The sequence below is a fragment of the Crocodylus porosus genome, unplaced genomic scaffold, assembly GCF_001723895.1.
Source record: "Crocodylus porosus isolate Cpor-Errol unplaced genomic scaffold, CroPor_comp1, whole genome shotgun sequence".
In the NCBI taxonomy this organism is placed as follows: Eukaryota; Metazoa; Chordata; order Crocodylia; family Crocodylidae; genus Crocodylus; species Crocodylus porosus.
This window is the reverse complement of record NW_017728909.1, coordinates 34,006,854-34,033,395: the sequence shown is the minus strand read 5'-3', so window position 1 is coordinate 34,033,395 and position 26,542 is coordinate 34,006,854. Positions and strand designations below refer to the sequence as shown.

The following is a 26,542-nucleotide window of genomic DNA, read 5'->3' as shown; positions in this document are numbered from 1 at the left end:
CTATTATGTGGCATATTTATATCTCACTCATCTATTATTAAAAGCACTCTAACATTTAGGTATTGAGGATCAATAAGACTGCTATAATGTTTATATAGTCATATTATTTTATTGGTAGTTCAGTGTGTGTTTTAGGTTTGCTTTATAGACGTTAGAAAGAGGTAGTTTCATAATCTTTCTCCCTGTCTGTGCAAAGGTTTTGTTTACTGGCATTCACTGATATCAAAACTGAATATCAGAAAGTAACCTGTAATAATAGTGCAAGAAAGGGATAAATATCCTATACTGTGATAAAAAAATAAACACCAGGACTGTAATAATTAATTACACTTGATCCATTATCACTGAAAGACATATAATAATAAAAGCATAGTCCTAGCATCCCATTTAACTTCTGCATTACAAATTTGTTTGCTTTTTCACAGGAAGAAAAAATGTGAGTTCATCATTAGGAAAACTTTCATCCCTTGGAAGATATCTTTAATTGCTTCTCAAAAATGGGATCTTCTTTCAGCAAATGTCCAGGGGTTTTTTGAAGAGCAGGATGTTAATTCAATAATGATCCTCTCTTGTTTAGTTTATGTATAAGATTAACGCACTTGAAGAGTGAAATTCTTAAGAAGTTGCCACCAGTGTGCCTATGATGTAGCATGTGTGGGAAATGTACCAAATCAAAGGGATCAGGTGATTTCTTTATCTTAGATTAGAATCTTAAATCCATAGTGAAGCTCTGCCTTACCATGATTGTGTGATAGCCAACAATAAATTAATTCTCTTCAACCATGATCTGACTCATGCCTATAAACTAGTTCTGGCGATGGACTGTAAATATTTAAAAAAGGGGATCTAAAAAAAATTCCCATTAATCTGTGATAGACCACAAAGACTGTAACTTTTCCCTGCATTGCTTCATGCACTTGAAGGAGTCACAGCATGTAGGGATCATGATGTAGCTTGTTAAAGAAATCTAATATGTAATAAGTTATGGTGGCTGCATCTACATGAGATGCTGACTGTGCAGTAGCTCGTTACTACTGCGCAATAGTATTGCATGGCACAAAGTGTGATGTACACTGCTGCGCAGTAGTAATGAGTTACTGCACAGTAGTAACAAGCTACTACATAGTCAACATCAACAAAATGCCATTTGAGGATACTACTGCACAATGATGCTAGTTACTGCACAGTCAGCATTTTATGTAGGTGTGGCCATCTCATGTTTGAGTATATTCTTATATGCCAGTGTGGATCAAACCTCCAGGAAGCTGTAGTTTAAGCAGTCAGAGAGACGCAGAATCTGAAACCATTAGCTGTGAATTTCCTTGTGTTCAAAGAAATACCTAAGCAGATTAGTTTTGTAAGATGGTACAAAAGACAAACTCCTATGCATTTGATCCTTTGGTTCAGGGAAACTGCCACAGGCATGTGAGAGCCCTGAAGGAGTGTGCTTACAGCACTCTGTACCCCTGCAAACCTATGCATATGGAATACCACATAGTGAACTATTATTGATGACTATGATCAATACAAAGGTGCCCCTAATTCTCAGGATCAGGGAAGCTGAACAGTAGTTAGCAGTTGCTTATATACCCCTCACTTCTGGTGTGTCCCCTGTATGCCAGGGCATATCATTTTGCAGAGAAGAGGAATGAGGAATCAAGGAATTTGTTTTTGCCATTTAAAAAATAAACAAACAAAAACACATGTCCCTAATCATGGTTTCCCCTACATATCCTCTCTTGGCAACTGTATACTGAGAACATATGATGAAAACATTTACTCTTTGTTTCTGAGAACTACACTGGGTGCACTGATGGTACAGCACAAAACAGCAGGGCATTCAGCTTGTAGAGCAGGGTGTGGATGGTGAATATGACAGCCATGGAGTTTTGCAGACTCCTTCCCGAAGCAGTTTCTGAACACACCCATCACCTAGCACATTATATTGCAAGCCTTCACTACCTCTGCCAGCGACAATTTGGTGTTTTTTAGAGGAGAGATAAGGAAAATATTATACTGTTCAATATAATGACAGAATCAAACATATCATTTTAAATAAGATGCTTTTGCTATAGGAGTCTTACATGATCTTATATGTACCAGGAGTCTTGATAGGTCAGATTTAATTGAATTCTGGGAGGTGAGTGCTTATTAGTTGGAGTGACAACTCTTTGCTGTCACAGAATGTTTAACATTTTCCCCAGATCTACTGACCATATCCTACTGAACATCTTTTTAATTCTTGATTTTTGGTTCTCTTCCTTTACATTCCATGCATTTTATACCATGTGAGGGAACAGTTCTTTAATTTTCCTTAAGTCTTTTCAGAAATAACATGCAAGGAGAAGAATCATGCTATTTTAAGACACAACATTTTTGACGGGAATATGCACTGTTATTCTTTCTATAACCAAAAACAGTTCTTTGTTTAAAATAAATATGTTGGCTGTCTCAACAAATGATAAACCAAAACAATTGTATTATTTACAACAATAGAAGTAAAATCAGTTCATTGAAAGCAATGAAATACTGGGACATTTCCCACTGGGATGTGGAGGAGGGAGAGAAAACAGCATAAAATTACTGGTTATACTTAATCTAATTAAAGTGAGAGAAAAACAGAAAAAGGCTTGGAAGCATTAACAGATGGTCCATTTTAACATACATAGAACCATTTACAACAAAGTCTGATTTATTCCATGACATCATGTTTGGTCTAGCTCTGGTATGAAGTCAAACAAAAATGACTTCTAAGCCCTTGTGAAAGCCTTTCTTCCTACTGAAGCTTCTTAATGCCTCAATATTTTTCTGCATTTAATGTACTTTCATTCTTTTGGAGATAAAAGTGATCATTAAGATATCGCATGGTGTGTTTTATTAGTCCACTGACTACAGTCCTTTGGGGACATCATGAAGCATAGGCCAACTCCTACAGCTATTTGAGCACGAATTAATGCAATAATAAAACATGTTCAAGCTTCTTTTGATGCTATTGTATTATGGTGCTATTGTTTAAATTAAAAATTAAAAAATATTTGTCCCTATTTTGTATAGCCTTTTACCACAGGAAGTACTAAAGGATAAAAAGGACTTGTATGGAAGAGGCAATGATGCTTTTACTACTTTATTTAAGATGTTAAAAGTGTTCTATTAAAATTTATATTATAGTCTCTTTGCTTTGCAGCAATTTTTGAGCCTCTTTCACATTTTAACTGCTTTTTTTCCTTCCAATTTTCCCTTTTCATGACCTTTCTTATCCCTCTCATCCATATTCCATTTCTTTTTCCAATATTTCCCTTCATTTCTCCTTCAGAAGAAGCAACCAAAATAAGGAGCTCTGCTGACTGGCAATAAGGAGCTAAAATTCACTTTATGAGTAGAGAGGTGGCTAGCTCCGCTAGTCGCAAATCAGGCAGAAGGCAAGGCACTGTGGCACCTTAGAGAGTAACTGTTTTAGAAAGGCATGAGCTTTCCCAGGCAAGAGACTACTTTGTCAGCTTCTACTAGTATTAGCATCTGAGCACTAGCTGTTGCCTTTGAGAGCTCACACTTCTCTGAACTTGTCTCTAATATGCCCCCCTGCCTTGCCTTCTGCCTGACATTTCACTTGGAGATTTTGCCACATAATCTTATGAGTGTCTCTTAAATGACCAAACTTCAAAGGAGAAAAACACATTTCTCTTTATTTCAGCTGCTTCTATCATCAGCTACTGTAGAGATAATTGTGCTCCTTTGAATTGAGCCAGCTGGACTGCTTTTGAGATGAACATCTGAGGCTCCACTGGGAAACATACACTGGGTGTCTGATGTATAGCTTAGAAGCCTGAGAAACTCTGCTGAGTGGTCTGGCCAAATAAAGGGGAAAAAAGGGACAAGGAGGAAGTTCTTGTGGGAAAAACAAATGCAATGAACTCAGGCACTTTGCACCTGAATCTGCTGGGTTTTGTTTTCAAATATCAGTCTAAAATGGGAAGGGAGGAGTGTTATTTAAAATCTCCTCTTGGCATAAATTGATGACCTTTTACATGGAGGAGATAAACATGAATAAGGAAAGATCCCATAACTCCCAAGCAGAAATTCAGAATATGATTTTGGATAATTTATGGAATTTATGTCTAACAACATTTTAAAACTTGCATCTTGTACAAAAATATACAGTAAAGACCAGTTTTTCATCTTAATTATGATGCACTGGTTTGACATAAGTATTAACCTGGACTTTTTACTGCTCAGCAGAATCATCCTTAGGGAAAATGGGACCCGTGGTTTAGATTCTCATCTCTTCCCATAGCCCCTTTCCTCCTTATACCATTCTATATGCAAGCTGGATCAGGGGAGGGGATAAATATAGCCAAGCCTGTCACCCCCATCAACCCTCCACCTGGGACCCCAAGATTGTTTTTTCTTGCCCTAAGATCAAACATCCCCTCTCCTCATACAGGAATAGGGAAGCAATAGAGATATGGGCGCTTCTATTTTGGATTCCTTGAAAGGGTAATATTACAGTGGGTGTCTGCTATAGACCACCAGACCAGGAGGATGAACTGGATGAAGCTTACTTCAAACAACTAGCACAAGTTTCCCAATCACAGGCCCTGGTTCTCATGGGGGACTTCAATCCCCCTGATATCTGCTGGGAGGGCAATACAGCAGTGCATACGAAATCCAGGAAGTTTTTGGAGAGTTTTGGGAACAATTTCATGGTGCAGGTGTTGGAAAGGCCAATTAGAGGCTGTACTCTTCTTGAGCTGCTGCTCACAAACAGGGAAGAATTGGTGGGGAATGTAATAGTAGATGACAAGTTGGAGAGCAGCACTGTACCTGGCAGCACGGTTTGGGGAGAAGGTGAGCAGCTGACAGTGGTGAAAGAACGGGTTAGGGACTATATAGAAATGCTAGACATGTACAAGTCCATGGGGCTGCATGTGATGCACCCAACGGTGCCAAGTATGGCTGTGTGAAATTTTGCCGGCTATTTCGCTTTGACACTTTGCGACTCATTTCAAGGTCGAAACAGCAAAATCAAAATGAAACAAAGGCCGTTGAAATAGCCTTGAAACAAAACGATGCTAGTCCCAGGTAGGGGGTCAGATTTGATGATCTATGTAGGTCTCTGCTGACCCTACATCTATGAATCATCTATGAACCATTTATGAAATGTTTTGCAAGTTGAAATGTTTCAACCATAGCGCTGGGGATGGGAAGTCAGTCCAGCTGGGCTGACTTCCCATCCTCAGCACAAGATCTGGCAGGGGACAGGGGATCAGCTCAGCTGGATTGACTCCGCATCCCCCGTGCTAGGTCGTGCCTGGGGCAGAGAGTCAGCCCAGCTAGGCTGCCTTCCCACCCCCAGTGAAACGTTGAAACAGTGTCTAAATAGCCTTTCCATTTTGACAGAATGGAACGGACCAGCTGTTTCGAATCTAAATGAAATTTAAAACAGAATGCTGCTCTGTAAAACCGTTGAAACTCAAGGTGAAATGGAATGGTGCCGTTTCACACAGCCCTAGTGCTAAGGCAGTTGGCTGATGCGATTGCAGAGCTGCTAGCCATTATTTTATAAAACTGTGGTGGTCAGGAGAGGTCTCTGACAATTAGAAAAAGGCAAATATAGTGCCCATCTTTAAGAAAGGGAAGAAGGAGGATTTGTGGAAGTACAGACTGGTCAACCTCACCTCAGATACTGAAAAAATCATGGAGCAGGTCCTCAAGAAATCAATTTCTAACCACTTGGAGGAGAAGAAGGTGATTAGGAACAGTCAGCATGGATTCACCAAGAGCAAGTCATGCCTGACCAACCTGATTGCCTTCTATGATAAAATGACTGGCTCTGTGGATGCAGGAGACCAGTGGACATGACATACCATGCTTTTCAGCATGGCTTTTCATATGGTCTCTCACAACATACTTGAAAGCAAGCTAAGAACAGGCTGACCATGAAGAAATTCTGCATATCTGGAAAATTAATCCAGGGACATTACCTGCCCTCACCCCTCTCCATCCCCCATGCTTTCACAAGTTGGTGAGGTGCGGCGGTGCGCTGGGCAGGCAGTGGAGCTTTTCTGCCCACCTGCAAGGTGCTCTGCATTGCTCTGACTTCTGGCCAGACTGAGACCCATCCCCCTGAATTTCCGGGACACCCATCTTCTGAACAGCCAGCCAAAAGCAGCCTTTGAAATCCGGGACTGTCTTGGCTAAGCCAGGACATGTGGTTGACCTAGATAAGAAAGTATCTGTTGGATGAATGGACTATAAGGTGGATAGAAAACTGGCTAGATTGTCAGGTTCAAATGGTAGTAATCATGGCTCAATGTCTAGCTGGCAACCAGTATCAAGCGGACTGGACCCTGGGCCTGGTTTTGTTATATGTTCATCAACAACCTGGAAGACGGAATGGAGTGCACCCTCAGCAAGTCTGAAGATGACACCAGGCTCCAGGGAGTAGGAGATATGCAGAAGGATAGGGCTAGGATTCAAAGACCTCAACAAATTGGAGAATTGAACCAAAAGAAATTTTGTGAGGTTCAAAAGGACAGGTGCAAAGTCATGCACTTAGGACAAAACAATCCCATGTACTGGTACAGGCTGTGGACTGCCTGGCTAAACAGCAGCTCTGCAGAAAAGGACCTGGAGGTTACAGTGGACAAGAAGCTGAATATGAGCCAAGAGTATGACCTTGTTGTGAAGAAGGCTAGCAGCATACTGAGCTGCACCGGTAGGAACACTGCCAGCAGATCAAGGGAAGTGATCATTCTCCTCCATTTGGCACTGGTTAGGTCACAACTGGAGTACTGTGTCCAGTCTTGGGCTCCCTGCTACAGAAAAGAAGTGGACAAATTGGACAGAGTCCAGTGAAGAGCAAAGAATATGCTTAGGGGGGCTGGGGAACATGATTTCTGAGGAAAGGCTGAGGGAACTGAGCTTATTTAGTCTGAAGAAGAGAAGACTGAAGTGGGGGGGAGAGATTTAATAGTAGCCTTCAACTACCTGAAGGATGGTTCAGAAGAGGATGGAGTTAGACTGCTTTCAGTGGTGACAGATGACAAAACAAGGAGCAATGGTCACACATTGCAGCAAGGGATGTTTAGGGTAGTTATAGGAAAAATCTTCTCACTAGGAGGGTAATAAAGCACGGGAACAGTTTACCCAGCGAGGTTGTAGAAGCTCTATCCTTGGAGATTTTTTAAGACTAGGCTAGACAAAACCTTGGCTGGGATGATCTAGTTGGCGCTGGTTCTGCTTTGAGCAGGGAGGTGGACTACACAACCCCCTTAATTTTCTATGAAACCTGTTTTTCTTTTAAATCACAAGGCTTTATTTTTTCTTTAGTTGTAATATTTCAAATAGTTTGCTTGGATTTGATTTTATTGGTTTAGTTGCCTCCATCATTTTATTTTGAGCACCAAAGCTGGCCTTAGAGGTGGGCAATGTAAGTGACCATCCAAGGCACTATGATCTGGGGGGTGCCAAACACACATGTGTGAGCAGCCTGCACCCAGCAGCGTTCTCCTCCTGCCCCACCCTGCCTGATCCCTGCCTTAAGCAGAAGGAGCAGTTCCCAGCCCAGCCCAGCCCACCCCCTGCATCTAGCCACTGCTTAGGAGGAGCCCAGCTACATACATGCAGGCAAGGTGGTGCCTGCTCCAGTCTGCCTGCCTTGCTCCCACACAGCAGCAGCATCTGCTTGCCTGGTGCACCATGCTGCTCCACTTCCCCACCAGACAGCAACCCGGGCCTCTGCTTGCCTGCTTCTGCCCGCACCACTGACTTTGTGAAGCGGGGGGCACCAAAACACAAATTTACCCAGGGTACCATTTTCCCTAAGGCTAGCTCTGCTGAGCATTTTCCCACAGATCTACTGACCATATCCCAGTGAACATATTTTTAACTCTTGATTTTTGGTTCTCTTCCCTTAAATTCCACACGTTTAATACCATATGCAGGAAATGTTCTGCAATTTTCCCAAGGCCCTATGAAAAAATGGCTTTTAGGAAATAATGTGTAAGGAGTAGGAGGCTGCTGATGATTCAAGGAAGGAGAGTGGATTGCTTCTCAAATCTTTCCCCTTCCTATATGCAAAGTCCTTAGGACATGGGGCAACAGCCATTGTGCTTCTGTTGGTGCCCTACCCTGCTTGGCTTATAATGGCAGTACAGCTTGAAAATATTTTGAAGATGCCATGTGTCCAAGTGATTAACACATTTGAAGATCAGGAAAGAATTTTTTTCTTTTGTGGCAAAAACATGGAGTATTCACCTTTCTCGTTGTGTCTGAGGGCCTGTGGGTTTAGGTTTAAAAGACACGATTGAACAGTTGTCAGTATAAAAATGAGTTTTTAATTTGATTACATCTTGTAGGTCAGAGGGTCAAAGGAACCAGCTCTTGGAGGTAAATGTGAGACACTGGAGATAACTGACTGGCCCAATTGTCCTGGAATAAGAGGAGGAGATCTGATACCCTTTCTCAGCATTCCCCCTCATAGAAGCAAGCTGGGAGGACTGAAAGCTGGGCTAGAACTTGGTTAGGCTGAAGGGGGGGCAACCCCTAATACTGGTCATTTGGCCTGAATGTTATTTGATATCTCAAGAGCCCCAAACAAATGCTTGATAATTTGGGGAGAGTTAGATTTTTCCACTCCAGTTGAATGTTTATAAAATAGCAGACTTCTGCTTTCCTGTCTGCCTCTGTGTCTGCTTTACGTTGTCCTGTGTGTTCTGAGCAGCTATGCTATTTACTTCCTGTGTTCACCAGACTGCAAAATATATGTCAAATCCTCAGCTTGCATAACCGAGTGAAGTTTATTAACTTTGATGGAGCTAGGCTGATTTTTACCAGCTGGTGATTTGGCCCTCTCTGTTTTATTATATAAATATAACCATTTCCAGTAATAGAGTGTTTTGTTTACCAGTCAAACATTATGATTATTAAATGTTGTTAGAATTAGCCACATGCTCAGCACTATGGTGCAGAACTATTAAGACAATCTGCAGACCTCAATGAACTTAAAATCCAAGGTCATGAACATACAAAGACATGCTGTAGTGTTTTGTACATTAGTTTTGTAGACTATGGAAATTACACTGGGATAACGGATGGATAGACATGCATTTATTTTAGGTTAGCTGTTGTTTCTCTATGATGGATATTGAGAGTTAAAACCCGAACCAGTGTAACTTATACAAGTAGCATTTTTACCCTTGATTCTTCAAGGGGTAATTCTCTGCTGTCTTAGAAGTCTGCATCTTTTGTCTGCTATTTTTTATACTAGCATAAATGTGCTATCCACCCATGCCCTAGGTTTTGATCATGCTTTATTATCCATAGAGATACGCTGCAAGGGAACAGCAGTCACTTGTAAGCCACCAAATGCAGAATCAGGCCCTAAAAAACACTGACAGAAAACAGGATACTCTGAGAACACAAAAGTTGGCATTTGATTGTTTTATTTTACTTCTTTATTGTAATAAGCTAATTGTATTCACTATGGCTATCATTTTATTTTATTTAAGGATTATTTTTCTGCAGAACTAAACAGAACAAAACCACTGTCACTTTACCTGTGTTTGCTGTGGGCCAATATCCATATTTTTCAAAAGACTGTCTAAAAATTCTGTGACACTCTTCCACGGGTGAATGCTGTTGGAACCGTCAAGAACAATGACAATATCCAGTTGGGTCTTACACTCTACAACAAAAATTGCCAGTTGACAACTGTTACAAACAAGTGTCAAAGATATAATAATACAACCCAAACAGTGTCATTATTAATAACAGTCACAGAATATTTAAGAGTGTCTTTGAAAAGGCATGCCTACAATAATCTGATAGTCAATACATTTAACACAGTACTTCATATTATAATCAATGGACCTACTTGCATGTAGAAAGTTACACACAAGCTAAAATGTTTATAGGATTGGGACTATTATTAGTAAACCCCTAATATTCCAACACCACACGTTTCTACTCCAGATTTTGCATTACAATGTGTCTTTAAGATTCTGTAATTTTATCAGTTTAGGCTTATACAAAGTTCCAATAACATGCTTTATTATTCGAGAAGACTCTTTTGCCCATAAGAAAAGGCAGAATAACTATTTTTAGCCATTATGTTTGGACATTACATAGCACTCTAAAGATTGTTTATGCAAAAATTAATTCCAAGAGTAGCCAGAAGTTAGGTTATATACTGACAATGAAAACATTTACTTAATTTGGTAATGCTGGTAACTAGGAAATGTAGTTCGTGCTTTTCAGTATGCCTGTGTGTATACATTTGTCTTGCTCAAAGCTTCATACTTTTAAACACAAAACATTCCCGTGGTATGCATACCTTGTACAGATGGTGCAATGGCATTTACAACTTGAAATGTAGAGCTGACATTAGAACAGATGCCAGTTGTGTAGTGCAAATGTCCACATTTATAAGCATAAAGTGGTCCACATGCCTTTAAGACACAAAAAGTGTTGAAAGTGAGATAATGACAATTCTGGGAAGTTTATATTCTTTATTATTCTTCAGGAATTTAATTATTTTCTTACCAAAAAGCCTCCTTTTGGGTTAGTCACTAAAGTTGTTCCAAGGGTCATGTTCTCTTTTATTTCCATGACGTTAGGTACTGAAGTATCAGCTATAAATAGATCAAAATGTCAACTATTTGGAAATGTGAAAACAAGATGTTAAATAATATGTCTGCTAGTACAAAGCTTCCAGCTTTTAAAACAAAACACTTTTTGGTTCCATCAAGCAGAATAGCACTCTTCCTCCCCCATGAATAGTTATTAGGCTTGTAGTGAACAAGAAAAAAATTTCAAAGACTGGATTCCATCCCAGAAAGTTTGTCTGGGTCATCGTCTCAAATAGTTTTCTTGAACTGCAAAAGGATGTAGAAATAACGATGTGATGAAGGCAGGAGATTACTATTTACACAGTTCTGTTAATTAGAACAAACAAATTTATGTCATATATAATTCTGCTGTTATAAATGTATAGCATTTTATTCTGAAATTCACCCTGGACCTGCCAGCATTTCAGTGAAAAGAACAGCAAAAAAGTTAATGAGATTATTCATCTGGCAAAACTCAACTTTCAAATAACTCTCTTCCTGTTGATATCAAGTATTCTTGAATCTAGCCAAAGAATGGTGGAGATTTACCTATTTACCAAGACTGCCACATTAATGTGCTTCAGCTCTGTATCCCTGAGACCAACAACGCTCACCAGAAAGGGTCTCATCCAAAAACTATTAAAATATTGCAGAAGACTCACATTAGTTTCAATGGACTTTGAATGAAGACCTGATTTACCTGCCTATCTTTCCACAGGAACTGCCAGTCCAGATCAATTAGTACCAGGTGGATCAGTGTGTTTGTAAAGCAGTCACTAATATTCAAATGAGTAACATCAATCTCAAAAGCATCCTATTTCATTGTCATGAGGCATTTAGCTGTGTAAATTCACTAGCTTTCTTGTAAGCTATTTTAATTCAAGTTTTAGCTATAAATTTCCCAATATGTCATCTCCATAAGACCTTTCCTGTTGCCATTTTATTTTTTTTATACCTGGTAGATTCAGTTTTATGCAAGGTGATTGATTGCCATTTCCAACACGGCATTTATAGACATCTCCTGTTCTCTTCTTGGGCTGGCCAACTAATGGAGAACCAATTAAGACCCTGGAAATGAAAACAAGTTATATTTTCTTCAGTTTTTTTCATCAAATAAAAAACTACCTGTGTTGTCTTCTGCTCCATAAGAAAGATCACAGAAGAGAACAGAAACAACTGTACAAGTATACATACTGTGAGGAGGCAAAATAGAATATACCAAGTAAAAATAGATGGGCAACTTAGATGGATAAGATTAAAAAGTCATTTAAAAAATACAGGAAAACCCTATTAATTTTTTCTCTTCACCTTTAATAGTTTAAAAATAAACACAACATTTAATTTCCAATGGATTACAAAGTGAAAGATCCTTCTAAGTATCCAAGGGATTAGCTGTGACTTAAGCATCAGCAACTTTTTACAAATGGCAGGCCACCACTTGCAACCTAACCATTACCACGTGCTGCTGATCTCTTCTGCAGCCTCCCTATTTTGTGCCTTGACACCCCTACTGCAGGCTTTTCTTGCTATCACCAATGACTGCTGCCAAGTCCTGCAGCCAATGGTGATGGCGATCAGTGGCCAGGATGAGCACGGTCTGCAGGATGGCCAGGGTGCTGTGGATGGGACTGGTGGCATGAAGCAGAGGAATGTATAGTGCAGGGTGTAAAAGGTGACCTCACTGCTGTGCACTGCTGATTCCCCCTCCCCTCCCACACTTGTCATTTCTTCCTTTCCACCCTCTATAGGCCAGATCCAATCTCTTCAGGGGCTGGAGATTGCTAACCCTTGCCTTACGTATTTTCTCATATACAACATCTTTCCCCCACAAAAATCAGCTACCCCAAACTGGGGGGCACATCTTAAGCAGGGAAGCTCTTTTCTTTGTCAGAAAAGCAGCAAGCCTGGAAACAGCATGGATGCTATACAGCTGCCAAAATGGTTGCCACTCACTTGGCTCAGCAAACTGAAGGGGTAGAGTCCTGTGTTAACTCTGCCACAGCTGTATTTACTCGCTTAGCACTGGTGGTAGAAGCAAGTGAGCTGCTGGCGGTATCTTGGTGAGGCTTGTGATATGGCAGCAACATTTTGTTTACAAGAGCTTACCTAAAGAACTGCTTACAGGAAAGAAATAAGTTTTGCTACTGTTGTTGCAAGGATCTGGGGCCTAATCTTGTGAGACAGAGTCAGTCCACCTGAAAACAAAGAGTGTCCTGGAAGTGTGACTCAATCTGGATGACTGAGTACCAGGAACTTCCAACCACACCAGGAACATCCTGCTGCCTCACCCAGACTTTCTCCTGAATGCCACACTTCCTGGCATTCCTTCTTTGTTAGGAGGAGGACTTACTCTATGTCACAGATTTGGCCGTGACTCTAGAAGAATATTTTTTCTGTATTCTGCCTTCCAAAAACAAGATGCATGTTTTGTTTGCAGGCATCCTGTGTGCAAGAAAATATGGTAATTTAAGCAAGTGTTAAAGAAGACAGTTTCTCTCAGTATTTACAAAACTAATGGTAATGTAGACATTATAACATTACGGCACATACATTATTATAAAATTTCACAGTTTTAACGACAAATTCTCAGAGTTTCATATAATCAAATCTGTATGTATAACACTGGAATGCTCCACATGATATCTCTTATGAACTTTAGCAATTAACATTCACCCCTTAAATCCATATATAGTGTTCAGTGAAAGTGAGAGATTGTTTTCTCTAGAGATAGACTAATTTTTTGTCTGCAAATCTTCATGAGTTATGCTAAATAGTCCCAGCACTACATAACAAGGACTGATTGTTAAACAGTAGTGTTCTATGACTGAAAAATCATTTAACTCAGAAGAAATAACCCACACCTAATTTAGAATCCATAGAAAATTGCTGGAAATGTATAGAAACAGATAAAATACCAGCTTTTAATATTTTTTAAACAGGACAGTGTTTTTTGGTCTATTTATTTGCTGTGGTACACTTGCCAAAAACAGCACTTTGATCTTGATATAGGTCATCCTTAACCATAACAAGATCAGCTGCTTAGCTTAGGAGAGGAATGTTTACATTAGTATATTTAAAAGTGTATGGATAAAAAATAGAAATAATTTGGCAAGAGAGGTTATTTTCACAGAATTTTACAAATGCAAAGTTAATACATAACCCACCCCTAAAACAAACAAATATGAATATAAATCAAATGAATACATACTGGGCACATCTACACATGCCTCTGACTGCGCAGTTGTTACTGCACAGTCCCAGTGGTACACAGGTCATTTCCAACCCTACTGTGCAGTAGCAATGAGTTACTGCACAGTAGTTCATTGCTATCTTGCAGTAGCACTGGTGTCATGGTGTGTGCCCGTGGATGCTATGTCGTTGCAGCTCATTGCTACGGTAATGTAACGTCTCATGTAGATGCACCCATTAGATTCAAAATTTTAGTCTAGTAAATAACTTTTTATGCAAAATAAAATACTCTGAATACATCTTGGATTAGGATGATGTTTCCCTTCATGCCATACTGTATATCACATTGTATGTAGTTTACATAACAAATCTTCAGAAGCAGGACCTGCACAATTTTAAGCCCTCTTGATTTCCACTTACTTCAGTGGAACTGCGTGTGCTTGACACCATTCATCATAACTTGGCTAGTTGTGCCCTGGGTTCTTTTCTCTTTAGCAATGTTGAACATAACTTGAAATGGTAATTGTAAGAACTTTGCTAAATGGTTTCAAAGGCCATCTGACTGCACTGGTGCTTCTGTAGAAGATTTTGTGGTTTTTTTCTTGACAGACATTTGCAGACAAGCTTACAGGGAACTCATTACTATGAACACTTTGGTTTCTAATGAGAGTTTCATCTCTTTTAACATATCATTAAACTTTGTGAACTTATTTATAGTCAGAAGTCAGTTTATTTTCTCTTCTTTATGGCATGCTGGGGCCAACCAACAGTCTATTTAAAAATGAATAAGTATAGCAGAAACACTGCAAAATGATGAATATGAACTCTAAATGAACATGGCCTACACAAATGTCTATGCCACTTCCATTTCTATTTCTTAACTAGATCTTTGAGGACGTTCAAATCCAAGGAATGCCTTTTTCCAGCCATTAAAAGAATGTACATCTGTGCCTTATATTTTTTACTATGCACTCTCTCTAATGAGCATATCTGCCAAAATCCCAGCTTCTGAGATACATAACATTTCCTGATGATCCAGTTCAGATCTAGGAAGAATACCGTTGATTTGTCATTGACCTTATTGCATATTTATATTTAAAGAACTCACAAGTGAGAATATCAAGGCATAACATTTAAAAAGCAGATTTCTCAATGTCATTGAAGTAAACATTCTCTAGCGAGTCTAGTAAAGTCTAGTAATTCACAATCTTGTATATAAATTCATTGATAGCAGGCCTGGAGCTATTGTATACTTTATGTATAGGACTAGGGCAGGCATCGCCTAATGATTGTATAATCTAGCAGAAAATATCTATGGCCCAGGGGCTATCAACTGCTAGACTGTAGTGAACAGTGCAGAAATTTTAAACTTCTAAGGAAGCCATTTTGTAAAAAAGGGAAACCTGCATAAAATGGTAAATGCTTTAGAATTCCCAATTCCTGAGCCTACAAGTTGAATTCAACTTGTAATTCAATCTCTCAAGGAATGACCAGCATAGAAAGAGTCATAATTGTCAAAAGAAGTGAGTATTTTTGTGTCACTACAGGTGGAGAGATGGATTAATCACTTTTCAAGTAGACATAGGGGACGTCTACATGTGCACTTTAATGAGCAGTAGCATATTTCACTGTGCATTAAAGCGTCACATAAAAAAAACATGCTATTGTATTAAAGTGCAATAAAATAGGCTACCGAGGATTACACAGCACTTTTTTGTTACTGTGCATTAAGGCAACCTAATGGACATTTGTTTAGTACCTCACTTTAAATTTAATGCACATTAGGAAAAGCACCTTAATGCATGTGTAGATGTGGTCACAGAGGAGTCAAAAATACTCTTTTACTCTGTATCCCATTATCAGGGAAGAGGAAATCTAACCTTTTCCATAGCATTGTCAGTTCAATGGAACACCCAAAACAGCATCATTATGAAGAAGCAAATACAGCTATAAATGTTTCAGAGTATAATTCCAGGAATGGAGGCTGAACAGGTAACTCAAAACCCCAAACACCAATACACTCATCAAAATCAACACTGACAACTGAAAAAGAAAGGTAGACAGTGCACAGTGCTATTTTAAACTGGAAGTCTTTCAAGATAGGCAAAAATCAATCAGTGACAGAGCCCTTTAGAAACAATTGTATAATGAAGTTTATTTAAGTGAAAATAATCACCTCCAGTGATGATGCATTTAACTGAGTGAATAGCAGGCATGACATAACCCCTTTTTTTAAGAATACCTGACTTGCACGACCCAGTCAGGTATTCTTGCATAAGCTGCCTGATCATCAAATGAAGAGGATTCACTCACTTGGGAATCCCCGAATATGAAGGCACTTATCTATGCAGGTTTCTTTAGAGAGACTCATGAGTTAGGGAAATACTTCACAGGACTAAGAAAGATGCAAGTTGGCTTTTAGTTATTGAAATTATTAATCAAAATACAGGAAATACTTATAACTACTCAACACTTTTAATACACCTTATTTCAGGCACTAAGTACTTAACAACTTGTAGATGATTCCAAAACAAAAAAACAAGCTTACCATTTTCCTTCTTCATTTTCATATTGTTGAACAGTATACCCAAACATATCCTCTACGGGGCCATTAAAACTCATTGCATTTTTCACATCAACATTGAAGGATGCACTGAAGTGAATCAGAACTGTAAAAGTCAAATGAAATATAACCTACATTATTATATTGCTACACACACAAATATAAAGATTAGTAATGAATAAAGCAAGATTCTGTTACAACTTTGATTAAAAATGGACATTACTGGAGTCATTGCTGGAGGCAGCTATTACAGTGAAAGAGTCATTTTGACAGTGGAAATAATATCTTAAACTGAGACACTCACTTAAATTTCAACTTTGTTTCATGATACGTTTCATAACTTTCCTCTATGAAAATTGATTAGCTTCTAAACAAAGTGTACTTGTGATTTTCTCCCAAACATTTGGCACTGCAGAATTAACTGAATAAAAGAGAAATATTCATTCTTGAACTGGAGAACAGGTTGGATTCTTGAGGGATGGTTTTAAACAACTCCAGATAAGGGGAAGGATAGGTAAGGAAGTTTGGGAAAACTAGAAATATCTTATGTTTACCAAAGCTGGAGTCACATTTTAAAGACTCCTGGGATATTTAGATTCATTTCTCTGTCCAGAGGTTGTTTTTCAGTAGGAGACTGTGGTATACTATAGAATCTCAATTAGTTTATTTTGGAATATGAAACGACTTTCATAAAAGGAAATAAATTAAAAGTGGCTGCAACAAAAATTGCTGATGAATATCTCAGTTATCACAAGACACAGGTAGAAGTTTGGATTTTCACATGTATTTATTGTCTAATATTTAAGGCTTTACATATGTTACATTTAGGGTATATACCAACATTTGGGGAGGTTAGATTGACTTAAAAACTGCCACCCAATCTAAGGTAAGTTGGAAGGGGAGGAGGAGGCTACTGGGGAAATTTAGGGAAATTGGGAGGGCAAGAGGGGGTAGGGGTTGAAAAATTGGGGGGGCAAGATGGTCCACTGGGGAGTTGGTGAGGACTAGGAGGGTTTGGCAGGATTGGTGGGGCAAGTGGGGTTCACAGGGGGCATGGAGGGATTGGGGGGCTAGTGGGGTTCACGGGGGGGTTGTGGGGTCCACAACAGTTTGGTGAGATTAGAGAGGCTAGCAGGCTTGAAAGGATTGGAGGCTCTCTTCCCCCCAACCTGAACCAGGGGTTATTTTTTGTTGTCCATCCCCAGACAACTGCTCCTCCCTCCACCCTGACTTAGTTTGGTTGACTCCTGGAATTGGTGAATGCAAGTAAAACTGGCACTAGAAATGTGCCCTTGGGATGTGGGGAATTGGCAGCCTTGCAGGGGGAGGCTGACTGATGTGCTGGGTGGGAAGGGTTGTCCACCTGAGCATGGGGCGAAAGGCCAGGGAGCTAAAAACAGCCTCATGTTGGGGGTGAGGGTAGGAAAAGCATAGCACTGGGGCTGAGGCCAGCGATCGGGCTTTCCCAGGTCTGGGGCTGCACTGGGAACTGTGCAGAAGTTCAGTTAGTCAGTATCACTGAACCCAATCTTAATTAGATTACTTTGGAGATAGGGTTAATTTAGATCAGCTTGGCCATTCTTAAGACCAATCTAAACTTCCTGGACTTGTGTAGAGGTTGCACTTAGGTCCCTAGTTAGGTCAATCTAAGTGTAAGGTCTGCACTTGGGTGAACTAAGTTAGATTTTCCTTTTTAATGTAATCAAACCTACCACTAACCTCCCTGAACTTCTGTACCTAGCTTTAGTATGTCTGAGGTGCTAGTTCTTCAAACGCACATTGTGGCTGATCTGTTGGAGCTCTGCAGTAGCATTATAGCTAAGCACAAACTCCCATATAAGTTCACCAGTGAAACTATTGAAAATGATCCTTAGCTCCATTATGTCAAGTGGATGGTAAGGAGGGAGTATTATCTGGAAGCACAAAGAGAATCACATACTTCTAGAAATGGGGAATGAAGCATGTGAGGCAGTAGAAGCCAAGCTAGCATTAAAGTTAGACAAACTAGTAAGCATAGAATTGAGAGATGGATACAAAGTCGCCTCTAGTGGGTAATTTTTTATTTAAACTGTGAGATTCTTCAGGGGCCTTCCTTTATCCTTTGTGTTATTTATTTAACATTTCCTTGCTATATGTCAGAGTGTTTTTTTTCTCACATACTACCAGAGCTATATTTAGAAACAGTTATTCTTCTTCCATTACAGAACAGTTCTTCAGCTCTCATGATTTTATGTCTATCCATGTAAAAAAGTAATTTTTATTATATAAATTTCTTAATCTGTTGGTAAACTGATATTATAATGGATCTTGGTTTATAATCATTTTCACTGGGGCCACCTGGGCATTCCTAATGTAAAATGAGCGTTCACAAAACATACCCTTTTTCATTAGGATCAATCTGAATAAAACACTTGTTTCAATAACTATCACTGGCAGTGACAGTTGCGGTGGGGGTGGGGAAGTAGTGGATGGGATACACCTCAACTTTAGTGCAGCTTTTGACACCATGTCCTGTGAGATTCTCATGATCAAACTAAGGAAATACAGACTAGATGAACGTACTGTAATGTGGATACATCTTGCTTAATGAAGAGTGGTTAAATGTCTAGGTAAGAGGAGTATCAAGTGGAGTTCCTAGGGGTCTGTCCTGGGTCTGGTATTGTTTAACATCTCGTTGGGGAAGGGAAACATGAGGGCGGAGGAAGCTTTGGACCACTAAACCAAGTGTCACCCACAAAAACAGCACAGCCTAGACTGATGACAAACAGAACAAATACCCAGGTAAGCAACATGGGCCCAGGTAGTACTGGGATTAGGAGGGCAGTGCATGCATCTTCAGGAGGCCTCAAATGCCTCTACACTAATGCTCGTACTATGGGGAAAAAGCAGGAGGAACTTACCCTCCTGCTAGATAACACCAACCCAGACATAGTGGGGCTCACCGAAACATGGTGGGACCGAATGCATGACTGGGCGGTGAATATCAGGGGCTATAGGCTGTACAGGAGGGATAGGACAGGGAGGAAAGGTGGGGGTGTGGCGCGCTACATCAAGGAGAAATACACATCCTCAATGAGTAGCACTGGGTCAGAGGAAGGGCACACTGAAGTGCTCCAGGTTAGAATACAAGGAGGTTGAGGGGGAAGGGACTTAATGATGGGGGTCTACTACAGACCACACAACTCAGGGGAAAAGCTAGACAGGGACTTCTTAAGTCAGCTCACGGAGGCAGTTAGGTCAAAGGACGTGATCATCATGGGTGACCTAAACTTTCCAGACATCTGCTGGGAAGAGCAGTCAGCCAGGTCTGACTGCTCACGTAGGTTCCTAGCTGAGATACAGGACATCCACCTAACCCAGGAGGTGCACAGCCCCATCAGGGGAGATGCCTTGTTGGATCTGGTTGTGGCCACAGGCGACAACTTGGTGAGGGGTCTGCGGGTGCTCTACCACCTGGGTGACAGCAATCATCGCCTGCTAGAATTCACCATCCAGTGCAAGGTGGTAAAGGCTTGCAGCAAGGCAGCAGCCCTGGACTTCAGGAGGGTGGATTTCAATGAGGTTAGAAGAATAGTTAGGGAGACATTGAGGTCCCGGGGGGGAGGGGAATTGGGTGTCCAAGAAGAGTGGTCGTTCCTTAAGGAAATGATCCTCGAAGCCCAAAGAAAGGTAATCCCAACACAGATCAAAGGCGGAAAGAGGGCACAAAAGCCCCCGTGGCTCACCAAAAGCATCCAAGAATGTCTCCTAGCTAAAAAGGAGGGGAGGGGCCATCACCAGGGAGAACTATAGCTCTGTTGCTCAGGACTGTAGGGGGGCAGTCAGGAAGGCCAAGGCGGAGATGGAACTGAGACTAGCTACCTGGATCAAGGACAACAAGAAGTCCTTTTTTAAATATATAGGGGGTAAAAAGAAGGTACCGGGTAAGGTGGGGCCTCTGCAGGACACACTAGGAAATCTAGTCGTCGCACCAGACAACAAAGGTAACTTATTTAACAATTTCTTTGCCTTCACTTTTCTGAGCAGGGACCAGATCATCCCCCTCTACTGGGAATCCCGTAGGTCCTAGGGGAGGCACACCCAGGCCTAGGGTCAGAGAGGACCTAGTCAGGGAACTTCTGGAGGGACGTCCGTATTTAAATCAGCAGGTCCTGATGATCTCCACTTCAGAGTGCTGAGAGAATTAGCAGAAGTCATTACAGGACGCATGGCACGGTTTTACGAGCACTCATGGTGTTCTGCTGATGTGCCAGAGGACTGGAAAAGGGACAATGTAGTTCCCATTTTGAAAAAAGGGAGGAAGGAGGACCCAGGAAACTACAGGCCTATTAGTCTTACCTCAGTCCTGGGTAAGCTTTTTGAGAGAATTATCCTTGCGCATGTCCATGAGGGGCCAGCAGGGGAGATTATGTTTAGGGGCAACTAACATGGGTTCATTAGAGGCAGGTCCTGTCAGACCAACCTGGTGGCCTTCTATGACCAGGTCACAAAACTATTGGACGCAGGTGTTGCGGTAGATGTAGTCTTTCTGAACTTTAGGAAGGCCTTCAACACTGTCTCTCACCCCATTCTCATTAAAAAAGTAGGAGACTGTGATGTCAATACCTACACAGTCAGATGGGTCAATAATTGGCTGGAGGACTGCACCCAGACAGCGGTGGTGGATGGGTCTTATTCGACCTGGAGTGATGTGGGCAGTGAGGTTCCGCAGCGTTCGGTCCTAGGGCCTGCACTGTTCAACATCTTCATCAGTGACTTGGACAAGGGGTAAAAAGCACCCTGTTCAAATTCACAGATGACACTAAGATGTGGGGAGAAGTGGGCAAGCTAGAAGGGAGGAATAGGCTGCAATCGGACCTGGACAGGTTACAAGGGTGGGGGGATGAGAACAGGATGGGTTTCAACACTGACAAGTGCAGGGTACTGCACCTGGGGAGGAACAACCAGCACCATACCTACAGGCTGGGGAACTCCCTTCTCATCAGTGCAGAGGCAGAAAAGGATCTTGGAGTCATCACTGATGCCAAAATGAACATGGGCCAACAGTGTGGGGACACGGTCAGGAAGGCCAACCATACCTTGTCATGCATCCACAGATGCATCCCAAGCAGGTCCAAGGAGGTGATCCTCCCCTTCTATGAGACACAGTTCAGGCTGCAGCTGGAGTACTGCATCCAGTTCTAGGCGCTGCACTACAAGAGGGGTGTGGACAACATGGAGAGGGTCCAGAGGAAGGCCACTCGCATGATCGGGGGCAGCAGGGCAGGCCCTATGAGGAGAGTCTACGGGTATATTTGGCACTGGTAAGGCCTCAGTGGAGTACTGCATCCAGTTGTGGACCTCACACTTCAAGAAGGATGTGGGGAATTGCTCTTGCATACATTCTGCAGCAGCGGAGGATCATGCCCACATGCCACATTGGTGGTAAGTGCCGATGCCACTATGTGGTGGGTGGACAGCCCACAGTGAGCCTGGTGCACCATGAGGAGCACGTGGCTCCTAGGGGCTTAGAAGTACAACAGCCATGTTTTTAATCATCAGAAAAATTTCATTTTCATTCAGATTGCAGGTCTGGGCTGTGTTTGAAAGTAGAATTCTATCAGAGGGGAAGAAAAGAAGAAAATGCTGAAAAAAATCTACTTGGCAAAAACTCCTTTCATTAAAACGTTAGTACAATTTGGCCCCATCCTTTCAGATATAGAGTAGTTCCTTACTCAAGAAATTCCCAATGGGCGCGTGCACATGAGACGCATTAATGCGCATTATGGGCATGCATCTACACTCATGTGCCCTTAATGCACATTAAAGATGGTGAAATTATGCTAATTGCACCTAAATTTGGTACCTGCAAATGATTAGTTAAAGCGCATTAACGTGCATGTACATCCGACCTGGCACTAACTATAATGCTGGCTCTGCCCAGCCACTGGGGGGACCGGCCTGAGCCTAGCCCCAGAGCTCCTGGCTGGCTGCCTCTCCTTCTCCGGGGTTGGGATGCTCTCTATATAAGCAGGTTTTTTATTATGGGTAGGTGGAGAGGGAGGTGGAAGGACACTGTTTGTTGAGGGCAAAGTTGGGGTAGGGTGGGGTTGAGAGTATCATAAAGCTTTTTTCTGTTTCAAACAAGTGTCTGGCCCAAAAGTGGTGCTGGGGGAAAGCAGGGGGTGTATGGGTGGTGGGGCAAGCAGGCTGGAGCAGGGAGTGCAAGAGGAAGGGGTTGGGTAGGGCATCCTGCAGCTGGTGCCCTGGCCCATGCTGGTGGGTGCACAGCTCTCTTGAGCCCTGGGTGGGAGGAAGGAAGTGGGGACTGTTCGGGCCAGCATTATGGCCAGCAGGAGCACAGGGCACTAGGCGTTGCTGGCAGGGGCAGGGCTGGAGCAGCAGGGCACTGGGCATTGCTGGCAGAGGCAGGGGCAGCCCTGGTACAAGGAGACAGGGTGGGGAAGGAGGGAGCTGGCACATGTTGCCCCTGCACTGGGCACATGGCTCCCGGGCAGGGAAGGTGCTGGCCAGAGATCAGAGTTCCAAAGATCGCTGCCAAGTGCTGGCAGCTGGGTCTGGCTTCAACATTGCTGCCAAGTGCTGGCAGAATACCCATATTTTTCTCTCTGCTCCTTCTTCCTTGAATTAGTTACGTCACTAATTTGGTTCTATGGCCATGGGTAAGCTATGAACATCTCATGTCTCAATGGCCCCGCTATAAAATGAGAACACCTCATAGACGTATCGTTAAGTTTAAACCGCTACTACTTGTAAAGTATTGTTTAGCTCACTGGAAGAAAGTGCTTCTTTTTAAATGCAGAATATACTTATAGTTCCTATTTTACAGAATAATAGAATTGCAGGAACTAGGAAAGAGAAAGACTATTTATTCATGATTTTATAGCTTTAATTGCAATAGTTGCAGCAGGATTGAATTTGGCTCTCTTAGCATCTGGCAGTTGATACAGTCCCCTGACAATCCAAACTATTCCTTATAGCACATTTTCCCATGCTTTGTTTTAACTATTTTCATGGCTAGGGCTTCCACTGCTTTCCTTGAAAGAGTTGCAAAGTGTGCCGCATCTGACTCCATTTCTGCTGGATAAATCCTATACTAGGACATAATCTATTTAAATTAACAAAATAAAACATCATTTAGACTCAGTGCTGCATAACACTGGGGATGATATTTCCATAGTATCACACTCCTGCTTAAGTATCTGGTCTCATTTTCCTCTATTCTGTGTCTCAGACCCTGCATTCCTCCTTATCCTGTCTCCTTACTGATCTGGTTTTTCTACTTTTTTCACTGAACTTTGTTCTTCCTTTCTTACTACTCTCTATACTTCCTTCCTACAATTGCCTCCAAACAAACTGTCCCTTGACACACTTTCTTAACTGAAGTATGTTTTTTGCTGTCATCCCTATATTAAGATATATTTAAAGTCACTTATATTATATTATATGCATTTCTGTATATATTCACCCATATACCATACAATATTATAGTATATAATTAAAGTCACCTATATATATACATATATATATAAAAGTCACCTATATTATATAACATATTATATGCATATATTTACAGTAGTTTTAGAGAGGACTTGATTCAAAGCCACTCTAGTTAATTATTTCAGTAGGCTTCGGATCAGATCCTAAAATGCTTAGTGATATGAAATATATTACCACTGTCCTATTCTACAGTCTATTTTACACATGGCTTTCCATGAGTTTAACTGGTACACACAGACTCATGAAGCTAACAGGAACGTACGCAACCTAGAAAAACGGCTGGACTACTCTCACTACTGTGAAGAACAATTATTTTCTCCCTCCCCATGGGTCCCTGCTAACCTTAGCTATCAGCATCCATTTGCTGGAAATTTTCTTCATTTTTACCTTTAAATTATCGAAGAATGCAGTTTTTCCTAAATATACGTTAGCTGCCAGTAAGATATTGCTCAAAGGAATCTGCAACTTCATATCTCAGAGCGCATAGACCACTCCTTATTTGGAGAAGGGATACTTTTTCCTGAGAAGCATCTTGGGGTGGGCAATAGTTTTTGGCTGGAGTGCTGAAAAAACCACAATGTCTACTTTGGAAGGTGCTGGAGTGCCGACATGCCAGAGCCTGGAGCAGCTGTTTGCAGCCTCCCAATTGCAGCCCTCCCACAGAGCCCAGCCTGCTTGCAGCAGGGCTTGCAGCCTCTCAGCCACCTGCTGGGCGCAGCCTGCCCTCCATGGCTGGCAGCAGCTGCTTAGAGCCTGGGTAGGCGGTGGTGTGCCAAGCAAAATGGCCTTGCATGCCATGCTCAGCACATGTGCCGGGGATTGCTGACCCTTGACGTACACAAAGCTTCAATACAGACACAATTACATACTATCTCAAAATATTTAGAGAAAGATATCATACTGTGAAGATACCATACTTCATACTAGCTGTATTTAGCCTATTTGCTTTCAAAAGCTTGGCTTTAATTTCTGTCTAAAATGTACATGTTCTCATTGGCTTCTAGCAGTGGTGTAGATAAAAAGACTATTGGCAGGATCAGTGGGAAAAAATCATGAGAGTTTCAGGGCAATTTCAGAAATCGTGGAGTTTTATGAAAGAGGGAGAAAAAAGCATGATACACTTTGACTGGTGTCTTTAATGACGGTTATTTTTTCATAATTTTTTAAAACCAAAATTGAGACATCACTGTTCTGTGGTTGGTTAGATAACATAAGTAGGTACACTGAAAATTCGACACTTTGCAAGCACATCCTGAAAAAAAGACACAAGCACCGAACTGAGACATGGGATCCCAGGATCAATCTGCTCAGTGGAGCAGGAGGGGATACCATAGAAAGTACTGACTAAAGCACAATTTGTGGCTTCTGATTATCCTTGTGAACTAGCCAGTGAGTTATATGATCGTTCTTACAAAGGAGCCTGCAATCACACATCACACCTGTTAGGAACAGATAAGCACATTTTGTCCCTATAGGAAGCCAGAGTAACATGTAGCTTCTTATGTAGCCAACATTAACAGTTATTTTCCTGTTTAAACACCCCTGTGTTCAGCTGCAGAGAACTGCTTTCCTCTCAATGTCCTGTGCACTATCTCATGTACTGCTGATGTCTCTTTATGTAGCGTCTCCATCTCTAAAGATTTCCTCAGAACAGACCGATGCATAGCCAGGACAGCAGCACAACATCTGATGCACAGCTTTGAATTTTCACACATCAACCACTCTAGGTGCCCTTGACTATTGATTAATCAACAATATGCAGAACAATTTGCATTTACCATATACTGACTACATACCCATCTTCCTCCTGAACAACTTGTGGTCAGTACCATAATTAGCTTATTTCACACCTTGAAGATCAAAGAGATATATAAAGAGATCTGTCTTTACGCAGATTCCTACCAGAAGCTTTAGATTTCATATTTTGTAAAAAGAAATTGGTAACAAAGAGTATTTAATAAAAAAGTAAATAAGATTCAATAAAAAATAAAAAACAAAGCAGACAAACAGATCCATGTGCACAAATGAAAAATATTAGTAGATTTTAAAAAAGCAGATAAGGAAATACAGTATCTCTCTACCTGTGATTGTGTGTCATAAAAGAAGACAGAGAAATTTACAATGACAATTAAAACACTGTATAGCATATACACATTCAGTCAAAAGCTTATTGAAGGAAAATATACTGCTACAATATTTTGTGTAACACATAATACATCAAGCAGTGCTCTGAGGATGGTTTTAAGGCCTATAGACTTGCAGAAGAGTACATCTTATAAAATAATAATTAATAATTAAGTGACAATTGGGTGGGTGTCCCATTTTACAAGGCTATAATCACATTTTTGAGTGCCTTGTACCGTAGTTTATGATGATAAGGAAATAAGATCGTTACCTTGTAAGGCTAGGGACAGAAGTTACACAAAAACTAGTTTCAGTGATCAGAAACTGGTTTAAACCTGTAAAAGAACAAAACTCTGCACATAAACCAGTTCCATAGGGCATGTATAGACAAAATGGGGGCCCTAAATTGACGTGGTGGGTTTTAAATAACACCATGTCAATTTAGGGCTGATTAAACCCCTATGTCATGCCCACACCCCACTGACTTACTTGCCTCTCCGGCGGGAAGGGGAGGGTGAGCTGCTGGCAGGTGGAGTGGTCCCTGGGTTGTGGAGGGGGG

At 41.2% G+C, this 26,542-nt stretch overlaps 1 protein-coding gene across 1 annotated transcript in view; it reads right to left on the bottom strand.

Annotated features, from left to right (window-relative positions):
• Window positions 1-26,542, bottom strand: part of ITGA1 (integrin subunit alpha 1) — a 125,427-nt gene that overhangs the window by 69,737 nt on the left and 29,148 nt on the right. The window contains exons 2-6 of the mRNA XM_019532041.1: window positions 16,345-16,465; window positions 11,563-11,675; window positions 10,543-10,631; window positions 10,334-10,448; window positions 9,558-9,685 (exon numbers count right to left, since the gene is read on the bottom strand). Of these exons, the coding sequence (XP_019387586.1) occupies window positions 9,558-9,685; window positions 10,334-10,448; window positions 10,543-10,631; window positions 11,563-11,675; window positions 16,345-16,465 (566 nt within the window). The remainder of the gene's footprint in view (window positions 1-9,557; window positions 9,686-10,333; window positions 10,449-10,542; window positions 10,632-11,562; window positions 11,676-16,344; window positions 16,466-26,542) is intronic.